This window comes from Oryzias latipes, assembly GCF_053564925.1.
Source record: "Oryzias latipes strain Hd-rR chromosome 1 unlocalized genomic scaffold, Olatipes_Hd-rR_3.1 chr1_Y".
Taxonomy (NCBI): Eukaryota; Metazoa; Chordata; class Actinopteri; order Beloniformes; family Adrianichthyidae; genus Oryzias; species Oryzias latipes.
This window is the reverse complement of record NW_027616335.1, coordinates 7132370-7144870: the sequence shown is the minus strand read 5'-3', so window position 1 is coordinate 7144870 and position 12501 is coordinate 7132370. Positions and strand designations below refer to the sequence as shown.

At 39.2% G+C, this 12501-nt stretch overlaps 1 protein-coding gene across 1 annotated transcript; it reads right to left on the bottom strand.

Moving 5' to 3' along the window:
- Positions 1 to 2074: 2074 nt before the first annotated feature.
- On the bottom strand, positions 2075 to 12018 carry LOC144990245 (dickkopf-related protein 2-like). Its single transcript, XM_078943284.1, has 4 exons — positions 11522 to 12018; positions 5535 to 5688; positions 4983 to 5114; positions 2075 to 3755 (listed from the first exon to the last, which is right to left on the bottom strand). Exons 1-4 carry the CDS (start codon positions 11702 to 11704, stop codon positions 3505 to 3507), a joined length of 720 nt encoding a protein of 239 aa, XP_078799410.1. The 5' UTR covers positions 11705 to 12018; the 3' UTR covers positions 2075 to 3504.
- Between the last annotated feature and the right edge of the window lie 483 nt (positions 12019 to 12501).

The window sequence follows — 12501 nt, the reverse complement described above, 5'->3', positions numbered from 1 at the left end:
CCGACAACTTTGGAGCAACTGTGTGATGCTGTCATGTCAACATGGAGTAAACTCTCTGAGGAATGTTTTCAGTAACTGGTTGAATCTGTGCCAACAATGATTAAGGCAGTTGTCAAGAAAGAAGGGGTCCAACCCGGTATACCAGCAAAGGGACTCTAATAAAATGCCCAGTGAGTATATGCCCAAAATGTGATTTCCACTAATGTGGAGGTCTTAAGTAGTTAAAAACTTCAACATCTTTCAAAGTATTCTTCAAGAGTGTTTTCCCGCTAAATGTTTAAGGTCAGGCAGTGGTAGAGGGGAAAACCTGGTTTCTAAAATAGGAGTTGTGGGAGACAGAAATTTCAACTCAAGCTCTGTCAACCAAACATTTTATCAGCGTCTGGTTGATACATCAGAGAAGCCACATTAATGAAAAAAAAGCTCACTAAGTGCAGGATATATTGTGATGAAAATATAAACTGACAGTGTGTCATTGAGAATTATGGCACAAAACCCATGAAACACTATAAACGTCAAATTTGACATATTGCAACTCTGTATAAGTTCCTTGGGTCCCGTAAACTTAATATTACATTCAAACTACTTTTAACAACTAGTACAAATCCCTCCAAGTAGTTACTGTTACTGAGGGAGCTTTCAACAACTTTTGTGTTTCAGTTGAATCATCCTGAGCAGGAAAATTGGAGTTTTAGAACAATAGAATCTGTTTTTACCTAATAAATAAATGTAATTTAGTACCAGGGTGAGAACAAAAGCCTGTTAAAACTTCTCTGATTTTGCAATCAGACCGACTCTCCTGGGACTTCTCAAAAAGGGCACAATCAGGAAACACAATTATTTTCTCAAAATAGCCCCTTTTTTTCTTTCAAAGAGCTTCCTGCTCTACCATCATTTCATAACATGCATCATAAAAGATACGTGGTCCTTATTAAACCAAATATGTTCTGAACATTTTCACTGGAACAAGGGTACAAAGATTTGCCCATAGATCACATCTGCAAAGCATTAGGCTATAATGACCCTCATAGATTTTTGTTTTGACCGTTGAAAAGCAGACAAACGCACTTTGTGGCTGCAGGTTGTTGTCACCCGATCACAATTTAAACTCCAATTTTACCCTCATTATTGGGGTTTAATAAGCAGGACACATTAGTTTGAAATAAACAAGTGTTTTTTTTTAAATAAATTTATCAAGTTTTATTCTTTTATGTAGAGATAATGTCTAAAAATATCATTCATGTTAATTACTTTTAGAATGTTAACTACATTTAGAAACATATTTAAATGGTTTAAAAGGGACTTTTATTCCATATTGTTCATGCACATTGACTGTGTAGAAGAGAAAACCATGAAAAACAAACTTGAAGGACTTTTTCTGTCTAACATCTGGCTATAAATGTGTTTTTTTCATGTATTTATTTGCCCCTTACTAGACTGAGTGCAATTTGAGCCTCCAGGACGGCGAACTGGGAGTGTCTTATCAACAGAACACTTGGTGTCTGCAGTATTTCTGTCAGTGATGAAGTGTCCTTGGATGCAGACTTCTCTTAGGCTCTGTGCACACTGTTCCATGCAACAACAACAAAAACCTGGATCAAAACAAGTTATTTCTGGCTGTATGTTTTCATTTCAAGAACTTCAATAAAAGAAATTAAATTCATATTTCATATAAAAAATGTCCATTCAACTCATGGAAAGTATTAATACTAAAGACTTTGTTTATCAACTCTGTTACCTCACTGTTTGAAACTTGAACTTGCGTTCACTTTTCTGTGGCTTCTTACTGTTTGGTCACTTGACTGGAAGTTGAAGAGGTAAATTCCAACATAAGGTTCACATTATTGCTGGTGGCAGTAATGAAGTGCATAATGTGCATCGACTCACAAATGTTCTTAGCTGCTGACAAGTAAACAGAGTGGGAGGTGAAATGAAAATGTGTTTCAAAATGTTTCTTTTGTAATGAGTAAAATATTATAATTTATTGTGGGCCACAGTCAAATTAAAACATATTTTTAGGCATGATGTTTAGGTTATTTAAATTTAAATTGATCAAGCAAAAAGAAACAAAGGGTGATGATAAATACAAAAAACAATATTTTTATTCATCCATTAAGGTAAATACAAGAAGTAAAATCAACGCAAAGGATTCACACACAAAAAAAATATTAGTGGGATATTCATCTTCTCACCATTTACACATCATTTACATGACATATTTGAGACATTGTTACGATTCATCCGGTCTGGGAAATTTGTCAGAACTATGGCAGATTTTCTCCTGGCTGTCTACTACTTCAGTGTGCATTTGCCATCCAACCCTACCCTTCCTACCTAAAATATTTCATAGTACTGTCTCAATCTTAAACATATGTACATGATATACACGGATCCTTAAATATATGCTAATTCCAGTCTATTTACAATATAAGAGCTTATCGATACTTTAGAAGGTTTAAACAGAACAGTATGTATACTTGATGCTTTAAAACAAACATTAAATTTTTCAAACAATGAAATCTTAATGCTTGTTTGTAAAGTTCAAAATTAGGGAAATTAAATATACTTAAAAAAAAGATTCATGTTCGGACTTTGATGGTGCGCCACAAATGTTTCCAAAAAGTTTGGGATGAAAATATATGGTAAGAAAAAAACACAAAAAATGAATGGTAAATGACTTGTTCATTCCTTCCTTGACTTCAGGTCAGGTGACTGTAAAAGCAGAAGCTTTGACATTAACATCACAACAGCTGCAGCAGATCCTCAGTTTAACTCACTGCTGGATGACATTTGGTAGAAGCTACATCATGGCAGATCATACAAGCTTTCTGCAGCAAATACGATGCTTCAGTTCCTGTTTTATGATAGCAACATCATAAGAAACTGCTCATCCTGTAGAAAATGCCATTCTTTGGTGTTCGAACACTAAATGTAATGTTTAAATAAGTTATCACTCTAGGTGACCAGCCTGTACTGTCATTAAAAGGATTAAAACACTGTTACTGGTTATGAAAGTTTCTAACAGCAAAAGTTGACATTTTTAAGCTTTGAAATAACTGAATGTATATTGAATTATGGAAATTTGACCCAAAAAAATGAGGAAATCCAGTCATGAAAACAGAAATGTTTAACATAAAATCTTTAGACTATGTTAAGATTGTTTGGATGAAGCTTGATGAAGGTTGCTACATCTGTGGCCTCATTTTGGTCCACACCGCTCATCTGAATATCTCTGCAGCTCCCTGAAGGTTATGAAAAAGGGATTCTTTTTTAACAAACGCAGTTCAGACGTGTTATCTCAATGCTGTGTGTACATGTGCTTGAGCGGCCTCCTCTTGTAAAAGAGAGCTTGAACCCTAAAAGTTTGTTCTGTCTCTTGTTAGTGTCAGCTTTTTGCTCCTTTTCAAAACAGCCAACTATTTTCTTTTTTTTTTTTTTTTTTTAAGAAAAAACCTTCACTGATCGACGGATGAGGCCTCATCACTGACAGCTGCAGCCTCAGCTTCAGATCTTCTGGCACATGTGGAGTCTGGACTTGGATAAGGAGGTGGCGTCTTTCCACACCTTGCAGGAGAGGCCCTTGGCGCAGTCACAGCGCTGGAAGATTTCCAAGCCGTGAGAGCCTTTCTTCCTCTGCTTGGTGCACACCTCTCCCTGCCTCAGCACTGGTTTGCAAATTTTGGTCCAGAAATGGCGAGCGCAGCAGTAGCCCTCCGAGCAATCAGACGATCGCAAGCAAGGGTCACCCTCGTGACCTGAAAGAACACCACAAACTCTGAGCATCAGGGGTGGAGATGTTACATGAGCAAACACAAAGATTCTTATAGAAATTCTTATAGAACAAGCAGAAAATATTTACACTGACTGCCATTTAAAAAGAACATACATGGGGATGTATCGCGCCTAAAAATTCCACAGATTCCATCATATTTGGACTCGTCAGAGTCACAGGAAGCATTAAAAAGTAAAACTACTTTCATCCTTTAAGCCATGCTTCTGAAATGTTTTATGTCTTACTTTGCTTATTTCAATATTTAGTCTTGCCAGTGATGAACTATTAATTCATAGTTTTATATCCTGGATCTTCTGGGTGGAGACTTCTCAAGCAGTGACTTGCAAGAACCTTCTAGAGTGTTTAAAGATGCACTCTGATAAAGAAAAACTGATTGTTCACATGTTCTTGTGGTAGTTTTTCTAATGATGGAGGACATATATAAAGAAAATTAAGCTTAAAGGTGCATTTCTAAGTATTTCTTTATTCCAATCATTGTGAATGAAGAGCAGACGAAAAAATGCAGCTGTAAAAAGATTGTAGGTGTGACAGAAACTACAAGAGCAAGCTACAAGCTCCCTGCTCGGCTCCAGTCACTTGTAGACAGCTAGATCCAAATGATGTCCAACATAAAAACAACATAATTGTGTTTAAAAGACGACTGGGAACCCTTTCACAATAGATCCAAAGATGATAAAAGAATGACTTTTAGGAAGAAAGAGTCAAAAACAAATGAAGGCAATTCAATGAATCAGTTGCAACTTTTAGGTTGTTGTAACACTGATTTCTACTTTAAACTCTGTTGCATTTAGAGTTAAGTCACCCACTGCATCAGGAACAGGCTCTAAAAATAACCTCTGTCAGGTGGCATGAACACAAAGCAGGAGGTTCAATGAGTTATTGCAACAGACATACCAAAACTGGGTTCTGTGGTTTCTTTCCTTGTGTGTCACACATTGTGTGCTGCTGTCAGCAGAACTGTTCTGTGGTTTTGTGACAGTGCAGAACAGCAACATGCATTGTGGTTTGTTCTCAGCTGGCCTGGTATGTTTTGGGCACAGCACCAAAAGGCCCTCTATCAACATCACTTGCGGACTGGCATGGCCGTTAGATTGTTGAAGATATGCTGTAATGACTTCATCCACAGAGGTTGAGGATGGCAGTGAGAAAAATGAGAACATTGAAAATGGTTTGCAGAGGAGATTTTTACCTTTCAGCGAATGCTTAGCCTGTGCCTTTCCTTTCTTCCTCCAGCTGTGGTATTTCGTGGAGTGTTTGCTGTGCTCGTCCAAAGCTGGGATGTGAGGCGAAAGCACGCTCTCAAACACTGGGACACAAATATCTGCACAGAAACAAACAGGAACAGAGGTGAAGCTTAACTCTTATACATTTTTAATAACAGCCCTGTTGCCAAAATGAATTTCTCAGAACACTGGATAATTTGAGGGTGGGGCGTGAAGCCTCAAACATCTCCACTGGAGCAATTCTTTCGTTCCAACTTAAAGTAATTGGTTTGCTTAGGAGAATTGTGGACATTTGTTTTTTGTTTAACTGATCATTTGACAACTTGGGTTAAATATTATTTATCTTTAATGGTCCAAAGAAAAGTATCTTTTAGAAAAGGCAAACTAAAGATCAATTTTTTTACTTAAAAAACTGTTTTTTTTTAAAAAAAAGGTTTTGTTGCAAATCCAAGTTTTAGAATGTCCTCTGAGTTCATCAGGCTGTATATATTTTAATTTGGGAATGAATTCACACGCACAGTTACTGCAGCGGTTTCCAGGGCAGCACATAGAGTCTCGGTTGCATCTTTTCATCTTCCGGCGGCAGGACAGGCAGCGAGAGGGACTCTGTTGGGGGCTGTGGCAGTAACTGCCCACACTGCATTCCTTGCCATTACTGCATGGATACACTTGCTGGAAAAAAACAAAAAAAAGACAAAATAAATTACCTCTTTTATTGCTTTATTTTATTTATTTTTTGGTTCTGCCTGCACAACATGCGAAAGAACAAGTGTTTGGAAAAAGTGAAAAACATTAACAACACTGTAGAAGATGAGTAAAATAAGAAATAAGACAAGTGCTAACAAAAGAATAAAAGCTGCATGTATCCGGTAAGTATCTTTAATCACGCTCTGATTTTATTTTGAAATAAGTTTCTGTGGGAAGTACAAGAAACACGTTCTCATTTATATTTCTGTAAAAACCCATCCACATGTGAGAAACTCTTATTTTGAAGAACATCACCTTGGGTGCAGGAGCCGGATGTGAAAGAAAAGAAGAAAAATGAAGCGACTTAAACCAGCTGCAACATTCATCAGCACTACAGCAACACATCGGAAGTTCTCACATGCACATTTGAGCTTCAAAAAAAAAGAACAAGATTAGACTTGCTGGACAGCTGCCACAGTTGACTTTCTCAGGCTTGAAATGTGTGAAGGCACTTGTGCAGCAGTGGAAAAACGAGCAGGAATATCAAACTGAATGCTCATCCATCATTATGACAGGAAGCAAATGCTCAGCATGTGGATAAAAGTAAGCATTATGCTCAAATCCGTGTTTATGCCAACATTCAGGGAGATTAACCAACATACTAAGGTCATTGAAAAAAAATAGGGGAGACGGCAATTAAAAAAAAAGATTTGGGACATATTTCGGTTCTGGTTTGCACCTTCCTGACCCTGGATGTCCGACAGCTCCCAGCGTTTCATCTGTGCAGAAAATGCAATTGTACATCCCAGCTTACTTACATCACACACCCTCACTAATGCCACAAACTACCATTTTGCATTTTATTTGTTTATAGATCAACTATGCGAGAATTAGTTGGAGAGACGGGTGTTTGAAGAGAAGCTGGCTGCCTGTTCCCACTGCTTCCTGTCAGACACTAATTGCCTCCCGGCTCAGATGCCGTACCAAGTAAACAAATACTAGCTTGTTACTCAGCCCCTTGAAGAACACCTTGATGACAAATTATTGCTATAACTTTAGTTATCGCTGTAAGCTCACTTAATATGCTCTTTGCTTTTTACAAACTCCTTCTTCCAAGATGATTGGAGTAACATACTTAGTCCAAGAAACTCTCAATGTCCAGAAGACTGCTGGGGAAAGTATGGTCCAACAAGAAACAGGGACATTCTTTGCTGAAGCGACATTCACTCCACCCTCAGCAACGCGTGTTCAAGCAACCACTACCAATGAAAGGTTTTGGGCTTCTGCGTTCACAACTCTCATGTTCATGCAAGTTTTTATGACCATATTCAGGCTCTTTATGCAAAATGCACAACCACTGAATACATGTTGCATGATAAAGGTCAAAATTTGACCAATCCGGGGACTTGGATTTCTTAGTGACATGTGGATGATGTCCCTTTTAATTCCAGGAAGTGCCAACCGCTTGAAAATTAATCATGGGGGAGAAATTAATAATTGCAGTTTGTGCCCAAGCGGAATTATATGACACCAAGTTTTTCATATATCGGAATTTTGCAATGCTTTGACAGTTGTTAGAAAGCCTCTTCCAACTGTAGGTGGCGGACATGCATGGGCTCTATTTGCGTTCAAAAAACCATGTTTTGCAAATTCTTAATGGGGAAGTCCGGTGTTTTTGTAGCTTCACAGATAAATATGCAGACGTATCTCCGGCGGTATTTCATGACACCTGCTCTGATTTTGTCGTGGTGTTGCATCAGGTTCCACAGACTGCATGTTGGCAGGAAAGAGTGTTGCAGATGAAGAAGACCTGGGCTCACCTCTTCCATCACAGCTCAATCTGAATGTCAGCCCTTTGAAATGCACTGATACCTGACCCCTGAAACCACAGCTGATAATCTGGCCTTATCCTGTCGTGTTTAAACCGCCCCATTTGCAACTTCTGAGGAATGAACCGTCATTTGACTGCATCCAAAAAGTCATCTCACGTGTTTTTCTGTTGATCCCTTATTTTTTACCCTGACGACCTTCACACATAAAAGCAAAGCTTTGGAAAGTGCACAGGAAGAGGGTTAAAAACTGAACACTTCAAATCCTCTCTTGGTATGCTGGTGTGACGATAAAGAGAAAGACAGACGGAGATCCATAAGGGAAGCCCCCGGTCCTATCTTGTGTTGCTTTTGTGCTGGTAAAACACTGTTGCTTTGAAGAGGAAACATAAATGTGCGGGAGCAACAATCTGCAAGGGATTTACTCCAGGATATAGAGGGCTTTGAACCTTCGCTCTCAGTCTTTGAGATCCCTTATTTACGTCTGTTAACCCATTCCAGAGTGTTGATACTTTTCCACCGACATGGCCTGCAATGCATAAAAATAACACTATGACTGCCACCTCTGCTTAACATACTTATGAGAGTTTGAAATGCAGGAAAAGAAGGATGATGAAATAAATTATCCTGAAGTAAATGAGCTCATGTTTAATTGCCAAAATCCTACTGACAGAATCCCAACGGACTGGCGTTGTTTCCTGCAGCAGAACAAAAAAAAGCTACAAAGCTAAATGTTGTTACCAGATAAAGAACACTGTATTTATTGGATTAAGGGAATGAAGACAGTCTAAAAGCACTTTCACACAGAGACTGTAGTGAAAAAAAAACATGCTGGTGAGGATCTTTTTACTCTTCACTTTTAGATTGAAACACTTCTTATGTAAGTTGTTTTGATATCAATGAGGCATCCTTCTAACATGCAATCACAGCAAATGAGCTACCTGCAGGATGTTCTTGTTGGAACACCTTTGTCTGAAATTACCTGTAGATAACCTGTAGATGTTTCAACGTACTTATTCACAGCGAGGAACACATTTGGGAGGGAATGATTTTGGTTTGACCGTGTATCCACAATGAGGAGCACATCTCTCTCCACGCTAAAAGAACTAACCAGACATGCAGTGAGTATGTGTATTTAAAGGACATTTTGGGTAGCGGGAGTATGATAGTCTGAGAATCTTTCAAATTTGATTGGCAGACATCCAAAAACTCTTTAAAAAGTCACACGCCTCAGCAGCCGAATACTGCCGCCAACCCCTAACCACCAGGCGCGATGTAGCGTTCAGTGTCTTGCCCAAGGACATTTTGCAACATGGACAGGCAAGGCAGAAACCAAACGTGCAATATTCCGATCAGAGGCTGACCGCTTTACCTCTGCACCATGACCTTTACAAAATCCATGTATTTGTGTTACAGAAACCAAACCCTGCAAGCAGACCATATCACTTCTGCTGTTTCTGCAGTTGAAAGTTTCATGCTTGTTATTTTTACTCATTCATTGGTACTTCTTTTGAATGTCCCTTCATTTTGAATGTCAAATCTTTACTTTTTTTTCTTTCTGTTCCAGTGTGGAACTGCAGTTGTTGAAAAATCATCCTATAAGCCCAACATATGGAGGAGATGCATCTCATTTGAAGATCAAATCAAAGTTTTTTGGGAACTTGGTTGGAACCAATCTGCCAAAAATAGATAACAGTAAAACTCCCCATAACCACCAAGCTAGGCCTGCTGTTTGCTTTATGGCACACACAAAAAAACACATTAATCAGTCATGAAAAATGTTTTCTTTAGGAAGAAACTTTCAAAACTGTTAATCACTCCCCTAAAAGTACAAGTTTTTTTAATTTTTTTAATGTAAAATGTAATTTTAAAGCTGTTTTAACTATTCAGCCATTAAGTTTAATTTATCCCTCGGTTGGAAACATCCTCTGACATTTACAAATGCTCTGGACCTTCAGAGCTACAGTTTGTAACCTGAACCTATGAATGGTGTTAATGAGTACTGTGGGGCCTTAAGAAGTCAAATAAACAAAGCCATTGTGTAAACTGTCTTCACAGACCCTGAAAGCACAGAGGTTGTATCACATAACATAGAGATGACTGTGCACAAGTCACTCACACAAACCATGAGTTTGATGTGTTTCATCATACATAGTCACATGTGTTTCTACTTGCGCCTTAGTGGAGACTATAAGGCTGAGTGCCTAACCTAGTTTAGATAAACTCTGAGCTGATTTTACCAGTGGTAATCCACAAGGTGTAACCCTGTGAAGTGACATTTCTCATCAGAACCAACGCATGAAGGCACCTCATCCTTCAGGCAATCACCGGACAAACTGAACTCAGCTGAACAAACAGACAGAAATCACTGCTGTCCTCAATTGTAATTTTGTCTGACACTTTTTTCTTTCTCAAAGGCCACAAGTAAAATGGTTGGTGACAGTTTTACTACAGTCAGTCAGATGCAACAATGGAGGGATTCATTCAAGAAGGATATTACCACCAGGAAACAGTTAAAACCTGCTTTTGTTTGTCAGTGAATAATGCAACTTTCACCCACAAGTGTTGTGACAACACCAGATTACACTCTAGTTTCCTGTTTGTCTTTTCCCAAGCTGGATAGGCTACACTTCTAAAATGTGTGCCATTCAAACAAGTGGCAGTATAATATCAAAAAAATATTGTTAAAAATTTGATAGCCCTAACGAAGCATTGCATTTCCTCCCATTTCACAAGAAAGAAAGAAAAGATGGCTTATGTGGTGAGAGCTCACTATCCAACTATTTCCTGCAAATTGTCTAGAGGTGTGAAAATCTGCCAGCCAGACCCCACCAACTCAAAAAATGTCAGCAGAATGGCAACATAAGCATAAGTCTGTCTGCAGCATATATGTGCAGCATCCTCATAAATGTGGTTAAAGGCAAAGAAATGTTGAGGTTGTTGCTATTTTCCAAATATTAAGCCAAACCTTAATCAGCACTGAAAGCTTTTGGTATGGGGGGGGGGGGGGGGGGGGGGGTTCAATCGTGAGCCACTTCTGGAAAAAAATGGTCATCTTTGACATGTTTTTGTGCTCTCCAATTACACAAGCTAAGGGACAGACCCACAATTCAGTAACACAAAGATGCAGAATCTATCACACACTTTGTGGCTACAATGTGGCAAATTGAGTTTATGAACTACACAACAAGTGCTACTACTTTGTGGCTGAGATCTGACTAAAACTACAAGACACACAAATTACACAAACTTTCTCGGTGTGCCACAAACACATCAACATTTGTACAAAAGGCACTTTTGTTTCATAACATTTTAATTCATTTCAAACCAAGTTAAACAATTGCAAAGGTAAGTGTTGCACATTTTGCATTTAGGCATCACAGCAAACTATCTTACAGAAAAACAAAGTTGAGGCAAAAGCATCTGATTAGGATGATAGATGGATTGTGGGAGATATGGAGATGTGCCAGTGCCATGTGCACAAAAACCACAATAAGGCATTTCCTAAACTAAACACAACAGACAAATATGCATTTCATTTATTATTTCCTTTTAATCCCAGCTTTCTATTTCTAGTTGCATTGATGTGGCACTTTGCCGAAGCAGCATGAGTTGATAACTTTTTGAGTGGCTACTAAGTGTATCCCAGCGGCCCCATACGGAATCTCATAATCCCAGCAAGCGTCTGGTCCGCTTTAATGACACCAGGTCCCAGACAGAAAATTACCCCAAGTGTTAACTTTTTCTCACATTTCTGCTGCCATCAATGATTTACTGTCGAAGTGCGCTGCACCCGACTGTGGCGTCAGGTTTGAGAGGCAATTAAGGTTTATGAGAGGTCCAGTGCTCCCACAGTTCTAATAACAGCTCTCACAACGTGAGTTATATTTTTGGGTGTGAATAAATATGATCTTTTATCTTGTTTTGGCGCATGCGTAAAAGTCTATGTGATTTTCCAGACCAAAAAAAAAAAAAAAGTGAAAGTGTACCTGCGGGATGAAGTTGCGCTTCTTGGTGACAACAGCAGAGCGGTTAGTGGCCGCTGTGGGCTTCTCCTCGATGAGACCAGACTTGATGGAGTTCTCTTTCGGGCGCCCCTCTGATGCGTCTGTCCTCACGGAGACGATGAGAAACATCAAAACACAGCATCTATTCCAAGTAGTGGCAAGCATCCTCGATACAACGTCGAGAGGGAAAAACCAAAAACTTTAAAGTTTGTGTCGGGAAATTAAAAAAAAAAAGTCTATCTCAATAAGGCGCGTGCGCCCCCGCTCTGTCCATGCGTCACGGCTGCCAAGAGCGCAACACAGAGGGAAGGATGGTGAGGCAAAAATTTATACTGCTGATGTGATGTTCAGAAGAATGCCTGCCATGGGCAGAGTCCAGTGAAGAAGGGGAGTAATGAAGAGTCAAAGTTGGTCAAAAGAAAAGGACCTTTAGGAGGTCTCCACTGTGTCTCCGTCTGGCTGTGAGTGAGCACTCCGTCTTCCAGCCGGCAGCTTTATGATCTCAGACACTTTTTTTTTAATAGGATCCTAATGAGTTTGCTTCCTCCGCCCCTATCCAGTACTGACAAAGAGTGAAACTAATCTGTGCGCGGCACTGCTGCTCCCGCATTGTCGTCTCCACACCGGCACCAGAAGCTCCTTTGGGAAAGAGCTATAAAATTATACACTGTGTATTTTAACTGAGCACTTGACCCTTCTTTACTGCGAGGCGGTTGGGGATGCAGAGGAAATAGGGAGAGAGAGAAAAAAAATTTAAGAGGCCTATTATAAGTAAAGTGGAACATTTCCTCATTATCACGTGAAAGAATTCATTTCTAAAGGAAATGGTTACATGCGTTCAAACGCAGGCCTAAAAGTTCAAGTTTCATATGACCTTACTTCATAACTTACAATTACAATCAGTCTGATAATCACTGTTTTCCCCTCTATGGGAAAGACATCCCGCATGACGCACATGCCGG

Excerpts from the sequence above, each read along its gene's own strand:
- LOC144990245 (XM_078943284.1), bottom strand. The coding sequence starts at position 11,704 with ATGCTTGCCACTACTTGGAATAGATGCTGTGTTTTGATGTTTCTCATC. Across the intron at positions 5,689-11,521 it reads AGCGCAACTTCATCCCGCAG|CAAGTGTATCCATGCAGTAA; the intron begins GTACACTTTCAC and ends GTTTTTTTCCAG. Across the intron at positions 5,115-5,534 it reads TGGAAACCGCTGCAGTAACT|ATATTTGTGTCCCAGTGTTT; the intron begins GTGCGTGTGAAT and ends GTTTCTGTGCAG.